The 25,427-nt window shown below is 46.1% G+C and overlaps 1 protein-coding gene across 1 annotated transcript in view; it reads left to right on the top strand.

Moving 5' to 3' along the window:
- Positions 1-25,427, top strand: part of EIF2D (eukaryotic translation initiation factor 2D) — a 56,655-nt gene that overhangs the window by 16,763 nt on the left and 14,465 nt on the right. The window contains exons 3-10 of the mRNA XM_077295161.1: positions 2,585-2,668; positions 9,781-9,871; positions 11,233-11,340; positions 11,604-11,818; positions 12,790-12,907; positions 15,937-15,982; positions 17,051-17,154; positions 18,179-18,331. Of these exons, the coding sequence (XP_077151276.1) occupies positions 2,585-2,668; positions 9,781-9,871; positions 11,233-11,340; positions 11,604-11,818; positions 12,790-12,907; positions 15,937-15,982; positions 17,051-17,154; positions 18,179-18,331 (919 nt within the window). The remainder of the gene's footprint in view (positions 1-2,584; positions 2,669-9,780; positions 9,872-11,232; positions 11,341-11,603; positions 11,819-12,789; positions 12,908-15,936; positions 15,983-17,050; positions 17,155-18,178; positions 18,332-25,427) is intronic.

The raw sequence follows: 25,427 nt of genomic DNA, 5'->3' as shown, positions 1-25,427 counted from the left end.
TGGTATGATCAGACCGTGTCCTTGCACGGTCAGACACAGCCATCACACAGTACAGAACAGGGGTACATTTATAAGATTATCTCAGCACAGGAAAAACATTTTATTTACACACATCCAGTTGTGTAAATTATTATTCTTCTGATTCTCATACATGTGGTCACATGCCGACGAGTTGTGCGCGGCCTCGCTCAATGCAAGTGTATTACATGAGGCCGGATACAGTCTAGTCGGAATGTGGCCGGAGATATACAAATCGCATACTTGCTTTCACATGAACGCCCGCTGCTCCCGACACCAGAGCAGCCTCGCAGTGCGCGTAATATAAGGATCCACAAGTCTACAGTCGCAAAGACTTCTGCTGCCTTAAGGCCAGTAATCCCTTTTAATCTAAAATGTGTGGGTTACTTATATTTGCAGCCTTATTTTATAGTGTTAGGTGCTATTTAGGTTTTATCCACTTGTCAGTCACTTTATTTTACAAGTAAAGGTAATATATCCTTATATCTGCAGCAGGTCTGCAGTGTAACGCTATGTTATTGTAGCATTTTGGCAGCCGTGTCACTGGTGTTAATGAAATAAGAGTTGGGAAATAAAGGTGTGTAGATGATTACTATACAGTCGTGTATGTATGTCATGTTAATAAAGCACAGCCACTCCCTTCCTGCCTCTTTAATAATGCAATATTTTATATGGACAGAGCTCTCCAGACCCAGCCTGTGATTTATCTCCCTCTAATACTTTCCATGAATACAGCAGTATAATGAAATCAGGTGATCTTTATGTGTTTTATATGGGAGCAAGCTAGGCTTGTTCAGTAACACATGCGGGACATTGCACTGGTTACACACAGATGTAATAATGACCAATATATAATGATAATATCCCAATAATGCAACACAGAACACCAGCTCTCAGTCTTCTAAATAATTTGTAGTTACTCAGTAGAGAATAGCATCATACCACGTGACACTTTTTGGTCTTTTATAGAGTCAAAATGCATCTTGATGTGTGGTATTCCGTAATGATGAAACTATTGCAATTAGTTTGAGTGAGTGCCGGTGTTCTCCACTTTGAATGTCCATGGGACACAACCCCTAAGACAGGCGCACTACAAATTCTTCAAGGGCCAACTGGTTCTTTTCTACCTATGTAATTCTTCACAAAGATACGAAGTAAACTGGAGTATAAGGCTGTGTGCACACAGTGCATTTTTGATACGTCTTTGCAACAGTTTTTCCATGCAGAAATGGGCCAGAAACGCTATGGAACCCGTATGCAAACTAATTCATTGACAATCCTGAAGTGCTGTGCATATGATCAGTAAATTTCCATGCGTATTTGCAGTGCATTTTTTTTTCTGCAGCATGTCAATTGTTTGTGCGTTTCTGCAGCGTTTTTCACCCATTGACTTCAGCTGAGTCAGTCAAATCCGCAGCAAGAACGCAAGTATAAAAATGTTTGCTGATTTGCTGAGTTTTTGTTTTGTATTTTACTGGCTTCCTATGGTGTTTCAGCGTGACCCTGCAGCTGCGACTGTGACCCGCGGTAACGCTACCGCTGGTACTGTCAGTCAGAGCGCTGCGGAATCATGCTGTCAGATGTCAGTGTGACCCGCAGCAGTGATCTGCAGTAAAAAGCTCACCGCAGGCCAGCAGGTGTGTGCTGATAAGAGTACGGCTCCCATCGGGCTACGTCCGCTGTCACTGATAACTGTGACAGCAGGTGCCGCTGATAGGAGACATAATATCATCTGCCGGCGCCTGTGCGCTCAGTTAAAAAAAAAATAATAAAGTTACGGTAAATACAAATTCACATAAAAATAAAAACCCATTATTCTCACCTAACGTCAAATCCCCGACACCCATGTCTCCTAGAAAAAATGTGAAATAATAGACCACCATATAGTCACCTGTCCGCGGTAGTTCACGTAATCCCGAGTGTCCCACGGTGATGTCATGTGTAGAACAGTCAGATTGGGAGATGCGACTGCTCTACCCAGCTGCCGTCAATACACTGACAGCAGGTAATCTTTGCCGTGAGAGGGGTCAAGATCATTAATATGAGGCATACAGGTGGTACTACTGTAACATTTCTATTACCTGTATACCCATAGTAATAGGTCATATACGTCCCCTGTTAACTTGCGATTTCTGAGGCTGGTGACTCGGATAAACTTATCCTCAGAAGCAGAGGTGACTCTTGGTATTCCTCTCCTGGGGCGGTCCTCATACGAGCCAGTTTGACAGGGGGTGACAGATTCCCTTTAAGTAGTCTTTCCCTAAGGAGTCCTATGCGCAGAATGAACAGAGGGTTCAATAAATAAAATATACTGACATTTTTCTCACTAAGTGCTGTATTAATCTGTTTAGATTATAGCTAGCTGCCTGCTCAATGTTACAGGTTCATTTAATGCCATATTACAATCATTTGTCTAAATAAATTACTGGCGCATTCTAGTTTTTGCCAAGATCATAATACATCTTTTGGCATGGATTGCAGTGTCATGACTGTTTAGTAGCATCAAAGATCAGCATTGTGCCCATTATCTTGCACCTAAATATTCCTTTTCTCTCTGTTTCTGCAGTGTATACCCTATGGAGATTCCCAGATATTCTTCCAGCTTTTACCACTTGGCCACCGGTTCTTGAAAAAATGGCTGGCGGAGCAGGTAGTATGCTGGATTATTGTACTTATTGTTATTAAGGCATTTTATGGATTGTTTTTCCCCTCATTGTTTGATGGTTAAATTTCAAAACCAATATCATCTGTTTACTCTGTTCTGTTTTCCAGGGAATGGGCAAATGCCTAATTATCAACTATTTGTTAAACCCTTCACCCCAGGTCATTTCTGTCTTTTTCGTTTCATTTTTTCCTCCCCTTCTTCCCAGAGCCATAACTTTTTTTAATTTTTCTGTCAATATAGCTGTATAAGGGCTTATTTTTTGCTGGATGAATTGTACATTTTAGCATATAATGTACTGGAAGGTGGGAAAAAAATTAATAGTATGGTGAAATTGCCATAACAGTGAAAATCCACAATTGTTTTTTGGGTTCTTTTTATTTACCATGTTTACTACATGGTAAAACTGACCTTCCGTTATGATTCCCCAGGTCATTACGAGTACACACCTCCAAACGTGAATAGTTTTTTTTTATTATCATTATTTACTGTAAGTGATGAAAATAAATTGGGGGTCGTTTCTCCTTATGGAGAGTGACATACCATCTCTGGCTTGTCAAGGTAAGGAGGCTTATTCGCCGTGCAATGCTCCTCTGGGAAATTAAATATTCAAATTGCCTCTTCTGAGAAAAAGAGGACTTAACTCTATAGCGCCTCCTGTTGGAAGTAACGATCCTACAAGTCACAATCAACCCTTTAACGAGTCGTGCGATATGACTTAGGATAAAAGCCAAATCAGTATCTCAATTCGCAGACACGGTGTTTCGGGCTGTTGGCCCTCGTCAGTGCGAGGGGCAGTCCAGAGCCTCTCACCTAGCCAAATTAGTTCTCATGCTTCGCACTGACGATGGGCCAACAGCCCGAAACACCGTGTCTGCGAATTGAGATACTGATTTGGCTTTTATCCTAAGTCATATTGCACGACTCGTTAAAGGGTTGATTGTGACTTGTAGGATCGCTACTTCCAACAGGTGGCGCTATAGAGTTTAAAGGGACTCTGTCACCCCCCTCCAGCCGTTATAAACTAAAAGAGCCACCTTGTGCAGCAGTAATGCTGCATTCTGACAAGGTGGCTCTTTTAGTTATTGGTGCAGTCAAAGCCGAAATAAAGCGTTTTATAATTTCGCAGAAATAAAGCGTTTTATAATTTCGCAAAAATACCTGTTTTTAGTCCTGGAGGCAGGTCTTAACCCCCCTGCTGCACACGCCACACTGCCGTCACTCAAGGCTTCTTTGGCACCGGGCGCCGCCCCCTCCGCGCTGTTTTCAAATCAAATCCGGCGCCTGCGCTGTTTTGTTCTGCCTGGGGCAGGCGCAGTGAGCGCTGCCCGTCTGACCTCAGATGCAGTCTCGCAGACTGCGCCTGTGCGGCCGCCCTGCTTGTGAAACCCAGCCCCGCAGTGTGTTATGCATTATGCACATTGCGGGGCTGGGATTCACAAGCTGGGTGGCCGCACAGGCGCAGTCAGTTAGACTGCATCTGAGGTCAGACGGGCAGCGTTCACTGCGCCTGCCCCAGGCAGAACAAAACAGCGCAGGCGCCGGATTTGATTTGAAAACAGCGCGGAGGGGGCGGCGCCGAAGAAGCCTTGAGTGACGGCAGTGTGGTGTGTGCAGCAGGGGGGTTAAGACCTGCCTCCAGGACTAAAAACAGGTATTTTTGCGAAATTATAAAACGCTTTATTTCTGCTTTGACTGCACCAATAACTAAAAGAGCCACCTTGTCAGAATGCAGCATTACTGCTGCACAAGGTGGCTCTTTTAGTTTATAATGGCTGGAGGGGGTGACAGAGTCCCTTTAAGTCCTCTTTTTCTCAGAAGAGGCAATTTGAATATAGAAGAAAAATTTGGAAATTTTCAAAGACCAGTAACGTTTTAATTTTTCGTTATATAGGTCTATGTGATGGCTTATTGGTGATTTTACGTTTTGGGGTAGATACGATGTTTTAATCGCCTCTTATTGCATTTTATTTCAGTGTTCGGCGCCCAAAAAATGTAATTCTAGTGTTTTGATTTTTTTTCTCATTTACCGATCAGATTAATTTCTTCTATATTTTGATAGATCAGACATTTCTAAACGCACCGATACCAAATATGTGAATTTTGTTGTTGTGGTTGTTGTTAAAGGAGCAAAAGGAAGATGATTTGAACTTTTGTGTTTTTTACCTTCTTTTTTTTTCATATTTTTAAAACTTTTTTTTTTTTTTACTTTATTCAATAGTGCTTGAAGGTGTGATTGTCCAATCGCTTATGCTGTGCATAGCAAGGCTTCATCACTGCTTTGTATAGCAGCAATCACAATCTACTCTGAACTACGGCCCGTGGGGAGGATCACAATGACAATCATGGGGGTCATCAGCAGACCCCAGTCTGTCATGACAATACATTGGTGTCCTGCGATCACACCACAGGCGTGCTGATAGGAACGTGCAATGACGTTCGCCCCTGTCAGTGCGTGTAAAAGGCCGCTGTTGGAGATTGACAGCTTGAGTTAATACTCCACCCACTGCTGTTGAAGTCACATATTGGCTGATTAAATCAGCCATCATGTGAATTGAAAGATGAGGGCTCAGCACGCGAGCCTGCATAAAAGGCAGGGATCACCTATGACATCATGACAGCAAATATATGTCATATGTCGTGAAGATGTTAAATGTTAATGCAATATATGGTCAACAGTACCTGGACACCTGACCATCCCACCTATATAAGCTTGGCGGACAACTCATTACAAACCAGGGTGCATAAGGGCAAATTTAGACTGGGGGGATGAACAAACAGACTAGCAGGTGAACAAGCAAAACGAAGGCAGTTGGTTTGAGTTGGGTATATGTCCAGCCCTGTTTGGGTCACAATTGGCATACATTCAGAAAATGTCCTGGAGCAAAGGAAACACCTCCTAATAGTCCATTTTATGACTGATTGAGTTCCTGTAGTGTTGCTTGTCTTAGGGACCATTTACCCAGACCGACTGGTGGCACGAGACAACCGCCGATCACTAAATTGTTACACATCGCCAGTCGCTTGAAAGCCTGTTTACACAGGCAGACCAAAGTAAATGATGTACACTGAGTGATCTGTGCACATAGGCTGCCATAGTTCTCAGCATTGCGAGTGCTGTTTACACAGTACGATGTGCTGCCGAGATCGATGATCTTTTATGCTGCACAAAAGATTTCCACCCGGTGAATGAGCCTTTTGCTCAGGGTATTGGCAGCCTGATTACACAGCATAATCATTTTGAGACTAGCTTATTTACCATCACTAGTTCACGATTATCTTGCAGTGTAAACGCCCCTTTAGTTTCACTCGTCTGTGTTTTTTTTGTGTATACATAAGACAGACCAATATTTATCAGTGTTTTGGATCATGTTTGGTCCGTCAGTTTTTACTATCAGTGTTTCCAGTAGGCAAAAAAATAATAATTTCTCCATCTTCTCTGTTACTGGTTACCGGCATCTGCGGGAATCGCACTGCACTCGGGTGACATCCGAGTGCAGTACGATGTCTCACACACACCCATAGACTTACATGGGTGCTTGTGATCTGAATTTGGCATGCAATCCCTGTTTTTTCCCTGTCTGATAGGAGCACGAAAAAATAACAAAATGAGAACAGAAGCATAAGATTAAATTGGTACGAATGCAATCCGATTTTGAATTGGACTGCATTCATCCGATTTAATTGCAAGTGGGAGCGAGCCCTTAAAGGTGCGTTTATACTGAAAAATTGTTGTGAACAAGCGTTCCTAGGATCTCTTGCTGCAGATCACACAGTGAACATGCCAAGATCATGGTTCTTGGTGGTAAACAGGACTCGTGCTGCCGAGAATAATGGCAGCCTATGCGCAGCGCACGATTTATTACAGATCTTTCAGTGTGCACCAGTTACTGTGGTCTGCTGTGTAAACCGGCTAATAAACGACCACTGATTGGTAAGCATGTACCGACCAGCATTCGTATAGTGCCGCCGGCGCTCCGTGTAGCAGACTTATTGACCTTTGACTGTAGCCCTGATGCAGAACTTGAAGAGTCATATTGGTTCCTGCTACGTTCTATTCCAACTGTCTTTGCTGGCTACAAATATGGGACTTTTCCATAGCAACTGTGGTGTGTACTATGGTGGTACACAGCGGGCCAGACACCTGCTCCATGCTATTTCTGGGCTGTCCTTGTTGTTGTCCCCTAATTGCATTTTGTTTTTATTAACCCATTCGGTAACTGTAACGCTAGATCAGGTTGAAGTTCTATCTTAAAGACCTTGCCCTCCTAAAATAAATCAAGAATGTAAATCTAAATCTCATCAGTTGTCTTACACATACGTCATCTGCTGGGTGACGACCCCTAATGACAGCCATTGTTATTCTGCTATGTTTGGGGAATAGTCTTTTAAAGGAGGGCTGGTTGATTTTTTTTTTTTTTTGAGCAATCACCTAAAAAAAAAGCAAAACACTAATTAATTAAATTTTATCAACTGCATGGATGAACTCACATAGGACACGAATCACTCTAAGCTGCGTAGTACCCTTGTGAGATAGTTTTCCCACTGAAACATTAGCAAATACATTTTTGGGGTGATCTGAGCTGCTTGCTGGTTGAAAAAAAAAAAGTTCTGGGACACCTCTCCAGTATATTCTGTTACTTTCTATCTAGACTTCTACCTAACAGAACACCTGTGATGGGGACATGATGACACATTGTTTCCTGCGAAGCATGGCACGTGAGAGTAATAGCTAATGGTGAAGTCGCTGCCCTGCCCTGCGGCCTACAAAGGATGTCATTATCCATACCTCCCAACCGTCCCGGATCCCGCGGGACTGTCCTGATTTTGACAGCCAGCCCCGGGATCCCGGGCGGGACACTAATGTCCCGTGCCTAGGGCAGGGACAATGCAGGGGGCGGCACCTGAGTAGCTGAGGTTTGTGGCTGTTTTTTTTTTCTTATACATGCTGGGTCTCCTCCCGACCGATCCCGCCCCCTCCCCCCCCCCCCGCCCCCTGTGTGTGCGGCGCTGCCACGCTGGGGCAGAGAGCCAGCAGCGATCAAGATGAGAGGTCAGCGACTCACCTCCCTCCTGTGTGTGCACGGAGCTCTGGCTTCTCCTGCTCTTAGCTGCTATCCCGGCAGAGAAGGAGAGACGGGGGAGGTGCCGGGACAGTGCAGAGCTGTGAGCAGCCGGAGAAACTGAAGAGCTGCAGTGCACATGGACAGATCAGCCGCCCCTGCACCACAGAGGAGATTGTGTGTGTGTGATGTGTGTGTGTGTGTGAGATGTGTGATGCTGCATTTGTGTGTGTGTCATGTGTGTATGAGGTATCTGGTGTGTGTGATGGCTGGGTGTGTGTGTGTGATGGCTGGGTGTGTGTGTGTGTGATGGCTGGGTGTGTGTGTGTGTGATGGCTGGGTGTGTGTGTGTGATGGCTGGGTGTGTGTGTGTGATGGCTGAGTGTGTGTGTGTGTGATGGCTGGGTGTGTGTGTGATGGCTGGGTGTGTGTGTGTGTGTGATGGCTGGGTGTGTGTGATGGCTGCGTGTGTGTGTGTGTGTGATGGCTGCATGTGTGTGATGGCTGCGTGTGTGTGTGTGTGTGTGATGGCTGCGTGTGTGTGTGTGTGTGTGATGGCTGCGTGTGTGTGTGATGGCTGCATGTGTGTGTGTGATGGCTGCGTGTGTGTGTGTGATGGCTGCGTGTGTGTGTGATGGCTGCGTGTGTGTGTGATGACTGCGTGTGTGTGTGATGGCTGCGTGTGTGTGTGTGATGGCTGCGTGTGTGTGTGTGATGGCTGCGTGTGTGTGTGTGATGACTGCGTGTGTGTGTGATGGCTGCGTGTGTGTGTGATGGCTGCATGTGTGATGCATTTGTGTCAAAGCTGCATGTGTTTGTGAGCTGCGTTTGTGATGCTGCGTGTGTATGTGTGATACTGTGTGTGTGTGATGCTGCATGTGTGTGAGCTGCGTGCCTGTATGTCATTATACAGTATGGAGAACTGTGGCCATAATACAGTATGGAGCATCATGTGGGGTCATTATACAGTATGGAGCATCATGTGCAGTCATTATACAGTATGGAGCATCATGTGCGGTCATTATACAATATGGAGCATCATGTGCAGCCAGTATACAGTATGGAGCATCATGTGTGGTCATTATACAATATGGAGCATCATGTGCAGTCATTATACAGTATGGAGCATCATGTGCAGCCAGTATACAGTATGGAGCATCATGTGCGGTCATTATACAATATGGAGCATCATGTGCGGTCATTATACAGTATGGAACATCATGTGCGGTCATTATACAGTATGGAGCATCATGTGCGGCCATTATACAGTATGGAGCATCATGTGCAGTCATTATACAGTATGGAGCATCATGTGCGGTCATTATACAGTATGGAGCATCATGTGCGGCCAGTATACAGTATGGAGCATCATGTGCGGTCATTATACAGTATGGAGCATCATGTGCGGTCATTATACAATATGGAGCATCATGTGCGGTCATTATACAATATGGAGCATCATGTGTGGCCATTATACAGTATGGAGCATCATGTGTGTTCATTATACAGTATGGAGCATCATGTGCAGCCAGTATACAGTATGGAGCATCATGTGCGGTCATTATACAATATGGAGCATCATGTGCGGTCATTATACAGTATGGAGCATCATGTGCGTTCATTATACAGTATGGAGCATCATGTGCGGCCATTATACAGTATGCATGCGGTCATTATACAGTATGGAGCGTCATGTGTGTTCATTATACAGTATGGAGCGTCATGTGTGGCCATTATACAGTATGGGGCATCATGTGTGGTCATTATACAGTATGGAGCACTGTGTGGCCATATTTTTTTGTTTATAACTATTGTATATGAAACTGTGATCAGCAGTGCTAAATGGGTGTGCTTGGGACGTGGATATGGGTGTGACTAATTATGAATGGGTGTGGTCAGAGGCGTGGCCTAAAATTTGCGAAGCGCGCCGCAAACTTTGTCCCTCTTTCCCATCTTCAAAAGTTGGGAGGTATGGTCATTACTAAGAGAAAGTTTCCCACCGTGTCCTCCATGTGCTGACATTCCTGTCCCTTCCAGATCTGATGCTGCCTGGCGTTGTGGTGCCATCTACAGGCCTTCCAGAGGTGCAGCGGGGCAGTCTGTGTGCAGTCATCCTAGTGGGAAGCAGGTACAGTACGTTCTGCACACTGTAGTGAAATGTGTGATGGGGCATAAAAACGTCAAGGTATTCCAAGCAGGTGCTTTATAATGCCCCTATTCGTGATGTCTGAGCACTAATCTCTGGCATTCTCAGCAGCCAACACTGCAACCAGATCATGAAAGACACAAAATGACATGTTGGGTAGCCAGGCTCCTTTTAAGCTTAACCTCCATTTTCTGGTTCCACAAACTATCAGCACATGTGGAAGAGGTAATATGTAGGAAAACCAAAAATATGCACTAAAATGAAAATGAGTCACTGTAAATGAAAAATGAATGGCTGAAAGCCTACCTGTGCTGCTGTGTAAGTATCATTCGGTCACGATGATCCGTGCTAAGGCTAGGTTCACATCGCGTTAGTGCCATCCGTTTAACGGATTCGCTAACGCTGATGCCCAAATTCAATTTTATTGTATTTATGGTATGCGCATGCGTTAGTAATGGGGGTCTATGCAGAGCGAACACGTCTGTTCGCTGTACGTTAGACCTTACATACCCGAAAACGCGGTAGACCACCTTCGAGGGTGCGTCACAAAGTAACGCATCATCGCTACCACAAGCCGATTTTGACATGTGTTACGATGATGGATGGCAATAGGTGTGTTAACGGATCCGTTACATTGCGTTAGTGCCGCTTAGTAACGGATCCCTTAAACGGATCACTCTAACGCAATGTGAACTTGGCCTAAGTGATCATTCTTATCGGAAAGGCCGAAGACGTAATTCATCCGGTGTCTTGAATCCGTGATTGACACAAAAAGCGAACAGCATTGGCAGCGTTCCGGCCAGTCACGTCTGCTCTAACACCTGTTTGATGGGAAACAATCTGCCGCCCTTTGTATGGGTGATGTCACCAACCTACGGGCTCTCTTCAAAGAAAAAAAGAGTGGCGATTATCCAACACGTTTCTGAGGCTCCGGCATCCTTTCTTTCCTACTTGACTACTTCTTTTTTTTGCACAGTTAGTAATAGCACTCCTGGGGTCTACTCATTCTATATATTTCATGGTGCCCACTACTTTTTTTTTCTGATTTTATCAAAACTGAAGCAAGCAGCCCAGTAAGTGACACGTCACTGGAATCGAGATCTTTGCCCTAACATTATGCTCCTCCCCCATTGGGCAGTAAAAACTTGATGACCGATTCGCTTTGAATCTTGTAGCCGCCCAATCTTGTGTCCTGGACATAGTAACATGTATACAACAAGCCAAGAGTGGCCCTTTATGTGCAGTATTGCTCTCTGACTGTTTCCTCACTCTAGTTTAGTAACTCTGGGCATTGCGCTCAACAACTGCATTTTTTATTTCTGTTTTATTTTTTTTTTGTGCAGGGCTCCTGTAGCAATTGGTGTGGCCAATATGTCTACAAGAGAAATGTTGGCATCTGGAATGAAGGGGAAAGGCTTCAACATTTTACACACATACAAAGATCAACTATGGTAAGAAAGTGGCCACATTTACTAAAATGCTGCTGTGCAGTCCACTTGGGACGGATCAGGATTATTTTAGTTTGGTACATAGGTGTCACCTATAAAGCAATAATTATCGGCACTCCTAAAGCGTTATCTGAGCATGCTCAGGTGCTAAAGGAGTGTCTTCGGCATGCTTGAAAAATATGTTTGAGTCCCCGCGGCTGCATGTCTAAAAGGCGGGCAATCACCATACTGGCTATAAGCTTACTTTTAGTATGTGGTTATTGCAGGGCCATTGGTGACAGGTCGGGTCCTCCAGTCATTGCTCCTGTGGGGACTGAGGCTGCACCCGAGCCATTATTCCCCCATGTACCTGAAGCACAACTGGAACATTTGTGCCTGGTTGAAGTAGCAGTGGATACACCACAAGTGGGTGAAGACATTGGAGTAGAGGAAGACAGAGAGGAAACGCAGGACTCTGAAGGTTGTCACGAATCCCCGCAAGGTAACCATTTACCCCTCCCCTGGCCCACCTAGACATAACCATGTCAGCTTTGGTTTAAAACAAATGCTCATTGGTATAATCTGAGAAAGGTAACCTATGACTAGGTCAAAAGTGGACAGTTTGCGCTCTTGTTTTATTTGTGCTGCTCCCTAGGCATTCTGTTCTTTTGTCTTAAATCTGCCATGTGGTTCCAGAGACATGGGTCCTTTTTATTTAGTGCTAATTTTCATGGTCTTTACAAAAGGGGCGTTATTCACACTGAAGTTATGCTTAAGACACGACCCCAAAGAGCACTAAAGTGTGTTGGGAAGTCAGGAGAGAGAGAACAACTATCTCACATGTATGATCAGCTTTACTATCATAGATAAGGAAATCGGCTGCTTATAAAGGGTTAAACTACTATGGGGTCATAGCTGCTTCTAAAAGGTGAATCTGATTGTCTCACTACATACCGAGTCCACAAGGAATAGCTGTGAAAGATTTATCTGTGTAGCTATTTCTTTTAGCCGACTTCTCCTGCTGCTCAATATTACACAGGAATCCATCTTACTTTGTCTCAGATATCAGTACACCCAGTATGAAGTAGGATGCAGATCTCCATATGATTATATGCAGCACCAAATGGCGGTATCTCCCACCTCAGAGGCAGGAAGTGTCACACTCTTGTCCAAATAGTTACACAGTGAACTGCCTAACTTCAGCTTCCGTCTCTTAAAGGGCCTGAGCTTTCATCTCTAAATCAGCGATACGCTTTTTTTACATTTACAAATTGGATATTGAATTGTATCACAAATTATTTCAGGAGGTGATAGTCCTCTTTGGAAAAGCTAGTCCCAGCGACATATTACAAAAGTTGACGGAAATTACATTTTAAACATAATGCATATATTTAGCCTTTGTATTGATTTAGTAATCTGAGGAGCAGACACATTCATACTTCACAGAAGATATGTTCCTTTATCTCACTACAGAAGCCATGGACAACTTACTGAACAAGTGCTTCTTCCATGCTTTGAGGTACAAAGTGAAGAAGTCGGACCTTCCCCTGCTTTCAAGCACCTTCCTGCGAAATCATCTTTTCTCCTCTTGGTGAGTTCTTTCGTTGGGGGTCACATATTTAAGGGTAATATTAACAATAGACTATCAGTGCAGAATCGCATGAAACCCCTTAGATCTAATACTTAGTGATGTATATATCCACCATTAGCAAGGTCTAGTTTGTGCACTATGAAGGATATATATCGTATCCATCATGGTGACCAGTGTCAGGAGATCCATTGATACGCGGATTACTGACATCATTTCCGGTATAAGTGCGATCACTGATCAATGCAGCTGGGGGTCTGCATGGACATAGCCTGCTATGGCCTGTCGGAGGCAGGGTCCAAGTAGCTGCCTGTCAGTCTAAAACTGACAAGTGTGATGAACGGCAAGAAAGAAGTATTCCAGTATATTATACAATTGGTTAGATGCTCAAGTAGGACTAAAACTAAAAAAAAAAATAGGAAAAAAAGTTTACAGATTTTATTCATTTTGAAAAAATTAAACAATGAGAAAAAAACTACGTTTTTTAACTGTTTTTATTGAAGATTATGCAACATAACAAGGTTACATTGCAGAAACAAAGATCAAACAGCATTTCTCATTGCTAATTAATACGATGGGTCTACTATCTTGACCAAAATCACAAGACACCCATGTCATGCACCAAATCTCACATACGTTATCATGAGAGAATACTCATGACCTGGGGCTAATGTGAGTCAAAGGGGAATCAAACCAAGGTTTCCATACATTTTTTTCAGGACCGTGTCTATTTTTATATACCACCATCTCATAGGAAGATACAGTATTTACCATATTGATCCCCCAAAGATTCCACAAGTTCTTATTGCCAAGTTTGTTGTTCACTCTGCACCCCATCTTGACTGAAAAAAACCCAGAAATGTAGTAATTTTTGCAAATTTGTTAAAAAAGAACAAAAAATGAAATATCACATAGTCATAAGTATTCGGACCCGTTGCTCAGTATTGAGTAGAAGCTCCCTTTTGAGTTAGTACAGCCATGAGTCTTCTTGGGAATGTGCAACAAGCTAGATTTTATTAAATTTAAAATATAAAAAACTCCAACCCAATGTGTGAAAAATGTGTTTAACACATAAACATAACCTAGGTTGCCCTAATATATCCCTATATTACCCTGCCTATCTGTGGAGGTTGGCACCCTAAGATACGATTGTTTGGTGCCCCCACTCCGCGGCATCTATCCCAATCTGTCCTTAATAGACCCTGTAGCTAATACAGGTGGGAAAACATAGCTTTTGAAAGAAATGAATACGATTTCGGGGAAATATTTAGACCAAAATAACTAAGGTATATACATAGAAAACTTTAGGGTATACTAGGAAGCATAACTTTTGATAAACATAATAATTAAATATGTTAAAATTTTGAATATATATCACAGCCTGGTCAGCAGGGGTCTGTACATTTACATTTCAATAATATTTAAATGATTAGTCTATAAGAAATGCTGTTAAAGTATGGAAATACCGGCATACAATTCTGCGTCCAGTTGTTGGTTCATTTGCGCATGAGCGGGTTATACCGATGCGTTTCAGCATGAAGCGCACGACTCTGCGCATGACCGGAAGTATATCGAAGGAAGTGGCTTTACTTCCATGCGTTCCACTGTGGAACGCAATACGCCGTGCTACGCCGCTAATCTCATCATTCACTTCCGGCTATGTTTACTTTGAGCGCACATCGGCTGCTCTGGCGGCGTACTGATGGACGGACCTATGGAGAGACCCAATTCTTCACACAGGTGGGTACTGCATCCGCAATGTTGATTGCCCTCCTTTTGTTTGGCGGGATATACAACGCCGCCTTACATAGACTAATCAGGTATGCTTCCTTTATCTGGGCACCTCCTTTTTGTGGCATAACACAGACCACACCGGGCCTCCAGATGAACCGCACGGACGGGGAAATGCGTCGAGGCGAATTCTTCTGGATGGGATACGTCCCCTTGTTTCTTGGCAACCCTTTCATGATTTGTATGACCTTTATCAGTAAATTATCTATGTAAATCATACACATGCCTTGCGGATCAGCCAGCTGTATACTGGACAACGGCTTATGGAAGGTGTTTGCATGTCTTTTTACAGAGACATTATTTCCTGTTCTAACAGAGGGTTATTATGTTTATCAAAAGTTATGCTTTCTAGTATACCCTGACGTTTGCTATGTATATACCTTAGCTATTTTGGTCTAAATATTTCCCTGCAAACTTATTCATTTCTTTCAAAAGCTATATGTTTTCCCACCTGTATTAGCTACAGGGTCTATTAAGGACAGATTGGGATAGATGCCGCGGAGTGGGGGCACCAAACAATCGTATCTTAGGGTGCCAACCTCCACAGATAGGCAGGGTAATATAGGGATATATTAGGGCAACCTAGGTTATGTTTGTGTGTTAAACACATTTTTCACACATTGGGTTGGTGTTTTCATTCTCTGAGCTCCTTGGCCAGCTCCTTTGACCTCATGATTCTCATTTGGTCTGACATGCACTGTGAGCTGTGAGGTCTTATATAGACAGGTGTGTGTCTTTCCAAATCAGGTCCTATCGGTTTAGTTAAACACAGCTGGACTCCAATGAAGGAGTAGAACCATCTCAAGGAGGATCACAAGGAAATGGACAGCATGTGACTTAAATGTGAGTGTCTGAGGAAAGGGTCTGAATACTTATGACCATGTGATATTTCAGTTTTTCTTTTTTATTAAATTTGCAAACATTTCTACATTTCTGTTTTTTTCAGTCAAGATGGGGTGCAGAGTGTACATTAATGAGAAAAAAATAAACTTTTTTTGAATTTACCAAATGGCTGCAATGAAACAAAGAGTGAACAATTTAAAGGGGTCTGAATACTTTCCGTACCCACTGTACACTTAAGATCATGTTTACCCCTTTAAGGTTGGCCTAATCTGGCTTTACCTTCCTATAGGACCAGTGGCCTAAAGAGCCAAAGGCTGTATTCAAAGCCAGAAATCATTCTTCTACCTTTTTATATTCCAGTCTTATACATCACTTTTGTTAATTGATTTACTTTGTAGCCCTGAAGGACAGCAAGTGGACATAAAGAAGTCCAGTTACAAAAAGGTATGGTAACCAGAATCTAGTCTTGCTCTGTTTATCAGAACGTTTTGCGAAAAGACAACTTCAGATTCCCTTGAGGATGGGGGGACTTTACCCATTTGGCACTCCAGAAAGTAGTGTATGACTTAGACAGGTGGTCGTCTTTGTCTCACTCACTCCATTGTAGAATATGGGAGTTCCGCAACATTAGGCAGTAAGCAAAAAACTCATCATTTATTGTAGAGCCACGTGCACACATGACCTCTTTTTACGGCCTATTCACACAGTTTTTTTTTACGATGAATTTACTGCAAATCCACATAAAAACTGCTTATAATACTCTGTGAATATGCTTCCTACTGGTTTTACTGGGAATTGTTAAAAATGACTTGGAAAAAACCTCTGTGGGCACTAGAGGAGCTATCCGATTCAATCGGAAACCTATTCATAGAGTTTTTCATGTGGATTTGGGAGCAGAATCTATTTTTCAATCCTGATCCAATACTCTCTGACTGTACCATGACGGTACGTTCCCACGATGAGTATTTGGTGAGGTTTTTTTACCTGCAGATTTTCTGTGTTTTTTTCTGCACCAATTAGATAAATGAAGTTACTGAAGTTTTTTTTATTGCACTTTTGAGTGCGTTTTTATCACATTTTTCATGCTGCGGTTTCTCTCTGGTTGGTATGTTATGCTTGTTTTTGATACTTCTCAGTATTTATTGATACAGTCGTGCGGATTACATGCAGGTTTTCCATATCTAATGCAATTTTATAGGGAAAATCTGCCCATAAATCTCATCGTGGGCACAGAGCCTTAGAGTGCAGATTGGTGGAAGGAGAATTTGCACCTATCAGATATTATACTTTCGATATGCCATAAATGTCACAGGAGGTAAGACTGCTTTAATTTTTAGTTCTTCCCTCGTATTGGTTCAGTATGACAATGTGGCCCTGGAGACAGAAAAGGGCCGATCTGTTCATCATATATTAGAAATCCTCTCCCAGCCTCATCAAGTCCTGCAGAATTTGATGTATTAAGTGGCCATCTTGCTTGCCCTCTTCCTAATCTGTACCATGTCCTTCTTCCAGCTGTCCAGATTCTTGCAGGTTATGCAGCAGCGTAAGATCCTGCAGGTAAAGGAGCTCAGTAAAGGAGTGGAGAGCATTGTGGAGGTGGACTGGAAACACCCAGAGTAAGTATGAAGTTAGCACAGTCTGCACCTTAAAAGGTTTTCCCATGACTATAACATTAATGGTCTCTTTTTAGGATAGTCCAATATTGTTATAGTCCAACTTCCAGGGCCCCCACAAATCAACATAATCATGGGACTTTCATGTACCTGCAAATGCTACAACCCCTTCATTAATTCCATAGGCACAGCGGCTCATCCATACTAGTGGCCATACCTGGTACTGCAGTGTCTCGAGTGCTTTGTGTGTGAGCATAAAGGGGTTGTTCAGCAGCTGCAGTGAGTTTTATACAGTCCTGCAGAACATCATTCTACACTCCTCAGCTGCTGTAGAGCAGAGTATGGCCCACTTATTTACACTTTTTGAAGAGGTTTGTTAGCAGTTGTGGGAACCAATTACTGGGGCATACAGTGGATATAAGTTGCCAAAGTTCTGCTGACTCAATATCTGCAGAATTCTCATCCTCTTTTGGGAGTAATATCAGCACAAAAACTCTGCCCTAGGAGCTTCTTGGCATGGGTTTCCATTACTGAGCAGCTGCATGCCTTAAGTCACCAAGCAAGTGGGGAAATGATGGCATGGGCTTGTTTTCCAGAGGTTGGCCTCTTAGTCCCAGTGATTGAAAATCTTAACGTTTCTGCATACCAAGATGTTTTGGATCATTGCCAAAACATGATTATGTGAGTTTGGTGTTGAATAATTTTACTAGCCCTTACAGAGCCTTACTCCATTGAGCACCAATGGAATGAAACTAGAACAGTGATTGTGAGTCAGGCCCTCTAATCCAACATCAGTGTTTGACATACCAAATGCTCTTCTGGATGACTGGGCAATAATTCCCATAGACACACTCCAAAATCTTGTGGAAACCGGCTCCATATTACTGCCTAAGAGTTTAGGATGGGATATCGTAAGATCTTCTGTGAGTGTATTATGTAGGTCCCAATACTTTATCCCATAGAGTGTATATTACTACATTGTTGTAGCAAAAAATGCTAATTTTTCCCATTTTGCTTTTCTTGTCAGCATCAGATCTTTTGTCGCCCCAGTTTCCGAGTCGCCTGCTTCAGCAGAAGACATGGGTGGTGGAGTAGAGCCCTTGTATCAGCCGCCTGAGATCATCTCCCTGTATGGCATATCTGCCAAGATGTTGCCTCTATTCCAGGAGTCGGGCCACAAGTAAGGGGCAGAATCTACCAAGCTATACGTTCTTTGGTCTGACATGTTCAGGATTATTAGAATAAGTTCATCGCTTCATTCAGAGGAGATTACCGTATATACTCGAGTATAAGCCAAGTTTTTCAGCACATTTTTGTGTGTGCTGAAAATGCCCCCCTCGGCTTATACTCGAGTGAGGTGTCCAGAAGATGGAGTGGGAGCAGCGGGTTACAGGAGGCAGGAGCCGGCTGCTGCGGCTAACTACTGTGCCTGCTGCTAAAGAGAAATGAATATTCACTGCATTGGCAATGAATATTCATTTCTCTGTAATAGCACACATTGTCAGCCTCAGCAGCCGGGTCCTGCAGTTGCCGGGCGGTTACGTGTGCCGCTACTTAAGAGAAATGAATATTCACCTCTCTTCACTCCCATGGGCGTGGAGAGAGGTGAATATTCATTTTTCTTAAGTAGAGGCACACGTGACCGCCCGGAGGCGGACACTGTGTGCGCTACTTAATAGTCACTGCCCTCCACGCACATAGTTCCGGTGAGGGGAGTGGTGAATATTCCGGCAGCTGTGCTCTGCTTGTGAGCAACGCATGATGTCACAGCCATGCGCTGCTTACAAGCATAAGGCCGGGGTTACTCTTGCGAGTGCAATGTGAGAAACTCGCACAAAACCCGGCACTGCCGCCGGGACTCTGGACAGGAACGTTCAGCTGCACAGACATACATGCAGCCGCACGCTCAGGTCCCGAGTGTCGGTGGTATTGATGCGAGAGACTCACGCTGCACTCGCAAGTGTGACCCCGGCCTAAAACAGCTGCTGGCACCGGAACAAGACGCTGTGAGGGAGCGCAGGAAGGTAAGTGTAATGTTTTATTTTTTTGATGGGGGCCAATCATACAAGGATAAAGATGGGGTCATGCCTACATGGATAGGGATTGAGCCGTGCATACAAGGATAGGGATGGAGCCATGCATACAAGGATGGGATGGGGCCATGCATACAAGGATAGGGATGGGGCCATGCATACAAGGATGGGATGGGGCCATGCATACAAGGATGGGATGGAGCCATGCATACAAGGATGGGATGGGGCCATGCATACAAGGATGGGATGGGGCCATGCATACAAGGATGGGATGGAGCCATGCATACAAGGATAGGGATGGGGCCATGCATTCAAAGATAGGGATGAGGAGCCATGCATACAAGGATAGGGATGAGGAGCCATGGATACAAGGATAGGGATGAGGAGCCATGCATACAAGGATAGGGATGAGGAGGCCGTGCATACCAGGTTAAGGATGAGGGGACAATGCATACTTATACTCAAGTCAATAAGTTTTCCCAGGTTTTTTTTAGGTAAAATTAGGTGCCTCGGCAAATACTCGGGTCGGCTTATACTCGAGTATATACGGTAAATATATTTTTAAAGCGGTCATTGTTTTCTCCTGCGCCACATTGGGGGACACAGGACCATGGGTGTTATGCTGCTGTCACTAGGAGGCTGACACTAAGTTGAGACAAAAAAGAGTTAGCTCCTCCCCTGCAGTATACACCCTCATGCTGGCATGTAGGAGGCACACTGGATTTAAACCTTTTTATCCCGGACGAAGGGGACGACGGATTCTTTCATGTTCCGATCTCCCCCGAACCAACAACAGGCGAGCACGGGAGTTTTGCCTCTCCGTACTACCCTCTCCTGCGACGTGGGATGCCACTGCCTGAGCTGATTTTAGGGGCAACGGGCCCCTTCAAGGGCACCGATCTCCCCCCTCCCTTATCAGACGAGCACTGGAGTGTCACCTCCAGTATCCTCTTCTGCAGCCAGGCCTTATTGCCGGACATTCTGCCCTGCCCACCAGGTTCTCCTCGGCTGTTCAGAGGCACCTTGCATTGTGGCGTCCGTGCAGCCCCCACTGCATCACCACTGAGAAAGCGGATGATGGAAGGAGGCGGACGGTTCCTCTCCACCCCCCTTTTATGGGGATGGTGGATAGAGGCTTCCCCCAACCCTGCACCGTCCTAATCACCCCGGGCACAGCTCACCTGCAGCAAGCTTCTCTGCGTTCCCCCTCTATTCGGGGTAAGTACCATAACGTGGGGGGGGGGGGTCGGTCGTCCCAGCAGTTCCGGAGGGCTCCTTCACCTTTTTTTCAGGGTCTCCCCTAGGGGCCGGCGCTCCGTGGCTGCACGCCGGGCCGAAGCCGCAAATTTAGTCCCCGGCTTCGGCCTAGCACAGGCCGGATTCCGATAGGCTCCGCCCCCTTTTTGCGTCATTCTGCGGCTCCGCCCCCTGTCCTGGCGCTTCTCGCTCTCTGCGAGATTACCCTCCCAACCCCCGACGGCCATCTTTCTCCTCTCTGCACGCCGCAGCTCCAGCTCCTCCACGTGCAGCGCTCTGAACGCCGGCTGTCGCTCTTCCTGCACCGCCGCTGCTTCTCTCCCTCTCTCTGCGGGACACAGGACCACGGGTAAGGAGACCACGTTAGGTTCTCCCTTGCAGCGTCGCCCTCGCTTCCATAGCTTACAGACCCTGAGCACTATCTCTTACATTAGGGTACACCATGTCCCAGTCAAGGACCAAAAAGACCACCAAGGTGCATTCTACCTTTTTTACTGCGTGTACCACCTGCCAGGCTCCACTTCCTCGGCCTCAGAGTTCCCCCCTCTGCTCAGCCTGCGATGCCCCAGGTGCCCAGGAGCCCTCCGCCGCCACCGACCCCAGTGTATCTAGTCCCCCTGAGTGGGTCGCGTCACTGTCACAGTCCGTGGATTCGCTAGCCAAAGCGATTAAATCCCTTCAGGACCCCTCTGGGGAGCGGGGCTCTCCTTTTCCTGGGTTAAGAGATCCCTCCGTAACAGGGGAATCGTCGGCCAGCAGGGGCCGCTCTCACCGGAAGGAGGCACGGTCATCCAGAAAATGGATCCGCACTACCTCCCCTGAGCACTCACCACACCAGTCAGCCTCTGGTAGCTCCACTTCTCGCTCACCCTCTCTAGGGGCCCGTAGCGATCACGACTCTGAATATGAGTCTGATGCATCCTTAGACCCGGATGCTCCAGAGTTTAGGTCTACTGTCGACTCCCTCATCGAGGCAGTCAATCATGCACTAAAAGTGGACGATGACTCTAATTCTGCTCCAGACCATTCCGTTTCCTTTACGAGAAACAAGCGTTCCCATAAGACGTTCGCCTCTCACCCAGATTTCCTGGATATAGTCAGGCGACACAGGGAGCGTCCGGATAAGCGTTTTACAGGCAAAAAGGCCCTGGAATCGAAGTATCCCTTTTCTGCAGATCTTGTTAAAGATTGGACGGAATCTCCACTAGTAGATCCTCCGGTTTCGCGCTTGGCAACCAAAACTATCTTATCCGTTCCTGATGGTGCTTCAATTAAGAATCCCACGGAACGCCAGCTAGATTCCCTAGCTCGCTCAGTGTACGAAGCCTCAGGTTCCTCTCTATCTCCCTCCTTCGCTGCGGCTTGGGTTGCCAAGGCAATGGTTTACTGGGCAGATGCCCTCGCGAAATCCATTCAGGAACAGGAACTTCCGTCTGAGGTGGCGGACCTGGCCAAACAAATTGCCATGGCTGGAGATTATGTGATGTATGCGTCCCTCGACGCAGCGGACTGTGCAGCAACTCCGGCTTCGAACGCCATCACCATTAGGAGAGCTATCTGGCTCAGAGAGTGGCGTGCAGATTCGTCCTCAAAAAAGTCTCTGATTTCTCTCCCCTTTCAGAGCGGGCATCTTTTTGGAGAAAAGCTAGACCAGCTTATTTCCGACGCTACAGGAGGAAAGAGCAAGTTCCTTCCGCAACACAGGCCCAAAGCTGCTTTTCAGCGACAACAATATTTTCGCTTTCGGCCCTTTCGCAGTAGCCCATTCTGGTCCAATTCTGTCCCCTCATCCAGATCAGAACGATCCGCATGCTCAGACAGAGACTCTCGACCTTCTTTCAGGCCGAATCAGTCCAGGCGAGGAAAGCCTAGGCAACCCAGAACCAGAGGGTCCAGGCCTGCCAGATTCCCTTCACAATGACTCGGGGACTATTCCAGTCGACACCTCCAAAGTAGGCGGACGTCTGCTTCTTTTTCAGCAAGTCTGGCTCTCCGTCGTCCACGACGAATGGGTCAGGGATCTGGTGTCGTCTGGCTACAAAATAGAATTCTCCGCCTCCCCTCCAGCACGGTTTTTTCCCTCTCGTCTCCCAAGTTCAGGAGCTCAGTCTCGCGCCCTTCACTGCGCCATCGAATCCCTCCGCCAAAGCGGGGTCATCGTTCCGGTTCCGGAACACGAGAGATTCGGAGGTTTCTACTCAAACCTCTTCGTCGTGCCAAAAAAGGACGGGACGGTATGCCCCATTTTGGACCTGAAGCTCCTAAACAAGTACGTAAAAGTACGGCACTTCAGGATGGAATCTCTCCGATCGGTCATCTACTCGATGGAGAGAGGGGAGTTACTAGCATCAATAGACATCAAAGATGCTTACCTTCATATCCCAATCTTCCCGCCACATCAAAGGTTTCTCCGTTTCGCCATCCTGGAGGACCACTTTCAATTCGCAGCCTTACCTTTCGGTCTTGCCACGGCGCCCAGGGTATTTACAAAAGTCATGGCGGCTGTCATGGCCATTCTTCACTCTCGAGGAGTGGTCGTGTTGCCATACTTAGACGTCCTCCTCATAAAAGGTCCGTCTTATCAGGCCTGCGAAGCAAGCGTCCGCATTACCTTGGATTCTCTTTCGCGCCTGGGCTGGTTAATCAACTCGGACAAGTCCTCTCCCATTCCTGCCCAACGGATCTCATTCCTAGGCATGATCCTGGACACATCAAGGGGACTGGTCTTGCTTCCTCGGTCCAAGGCCCAAGAGCTTCAGCAGGGAGCTCGGACGCTCTGTCACCCTCGTCCACGGTCCATCCGGTTTGCCATGAAGATCCTGGGAAAAATGGTGGCCGCAATAGAAGCTGTCCCATTCGCTCAACTCCATCTCCGCCCCTTACAACAGGCTCTGCTGGACAACTGGGACAGGAGTCCCTTATCCCTCGATCGGCCATGCCCTCTGTCCCCACGGATCAGGCAAGCCCTCACATGGTGGACTCTGGGATCATCTATCCTCCAGGGGAAGTCTTTTCTCCCGATCCGCTGGCTGGTGGTAACTACTTACGCCAGTCTCCTCGGTTGGGGAGCGGTTTTCCTACACCACTCTGCCCTTGGGCGTTGGACGATTCGGGAGTCGAGGCTCCCTATAAACATCCTGGAAATTCGAGCGATCAGACTCGCCCTGAGACGCTTTCACCCCCTGCTTGCGGGTCACCCAATTCGAGTTCAATCGGACAACATCACAGCCGTGGCGTATATAAACCATCAAGGGGGTACCCACAGCAGGGCGGCGATGCAGGAAGTCTCCCACATTCTTCGTTGGGCCGAGGCCAACCACTCTTTCATTTCCGCGGTGCACATTCCGGGCGTCGAGAACTGGGCGGCGGATTTTCTCAGTCGTCAGAGTCTTGCCTTCTTCTCGTGGTGCAGGCTCTGAGGTCGCCCTCCTCTCGTTTTCTCAATCCCTTCCATTTTGGATTTCCTACAGTCCGGCTTGGATTCCGGCCTGGCGCTGAGTTCCCTCAAGGGTCAGATCTCAGCTTTATCCGTGTTGTTTCAACGTAAGATCGCTGCCAACTTGCAAGTCAGGACCTTCATTCAGGGGGTCTCCCATGTGGTACCCCCCTACAGAATGCCGTTAGAGACCTGGGATCTCAATTTGGTTCTGAGCGTTCTTCAGGAACCTCCGTTTGAACCTCTGCAGGACGTCCCGCTAACTGTCCTTTCCTGGAAGGTTGCCTTCCTTGTAGCAGTGACATCTATCAGATGGGTCTCAGAATTGGCCGCTTTATCCTGCCGGGCGCCTTTCCTTGCCTTCCACCAGGACAAGGTAGTTCTACGCCCATCTCCGGCCTTTCTCCCTAAGGTGGTATCATCTTTTCACCTTAATGAGGACATCATTCTTCCCTCCTTCTGCCCACAGCCAAAACACAGGGTCGAAAAGGCCCTTCATACCCTGGATGTGGTACGGGCCCTTAGGTGGTACATTTCCAGAACTGCTCATTTCCGCAAATCAGACTTCCTCTTTGTTCTCCCGGAGGGTCACAGAAAGGGTTTAGCTGCGTCTAAGGCCACGATAGCCAGATGGATTCGGTCTGCTATCCAAGAATCCTATCGGGTCAGGGGCAGACCTATCCCGGCGGGGATTAGAGCACACTCCACTCGGTCGTTGGGTGCTTCCTGGGCCATCCGGCACCAGGCAACGGCGGAGCAGGTTTGCAAGGCCGCAACGTGGTCCAGCCTGCATACTTTCTCAAAGCACTACAATGTCCACATTCAATCTTCTGCGGATGCGGCCCTTGGCAGACGTATTCTGCAAGCGGCCGTAGCGCATTTATAGTCAGTTGGTACACGGAGTTTATTTGGTTGTATTGTTTCCCACCCAGGGACTGCTTTGGGACGTCCCATGGTCCTGTGTCCCCCAATGTGGCGAAGGAGAAATAGGGATTTTTGTGTGTACTCACCGTAAAATCCTTTTCTCCGAGCCACTCAATGGGGGACACAGCACCCACCCTGTTAGCCTTATGGCTTGTTACCTTTTTGGTTCCTGACTTTCTTTGACATGTTATACTCTAATGTTAGGTATTGTACTGTTATTAATCTCCTACTGCTTTTGCACTGAACTGGGTCTCTGGAAGCCAGCATGAGGGTGTATACTGCAGGGGAGGAGCTAACTCTTTTTTGTCTCAACTTAGTGTCAGCCTCCTAGTGACAGCAGCATAACACCCATGGTCCTGTGTCCCCCAATGAGTGGCTCGGAGAAAAGGATTTTACGGTGAGTACACACAAAAATCCCTATATTTGTGCATATGGGCAGAGGAGAGGTATAGATGGCATTATAGCCTTTTACATGTGGGGCAATGGTGTTGTGAACAAATGATATATTTTCTGCAGCCCAGTTCTCATAGTTCTATGGAAAGATTTGGTTTAAATTAAATGGAATCTGTCAGTAGGTTTTTGCTACCCCATATGAGAGAATCATGATGTAAGGGCAGAGATCCTGA

The sequence above is a fragment of the Ranitomeya variabilis genome, chromosome 3 (assembly GCF_051348905.1).
Source record: "Ranitomeya variabilis isolate aRanVar5 chromosome 3, aRanVar5.hap1, whole genome shotgun sequence".
Taxonomy (NCBI): Eukaryota; Metazoa; Chordata; class Amphibia; order Anura; family Dendrobatidae; genus Ranitomeya; species Ranitomeya variabilis.
The sequence above is the reverse complement of the archived record's forward strand: the minus strand, read 5'-3'. Positions and strand labels throughout refer to the sequence as shown.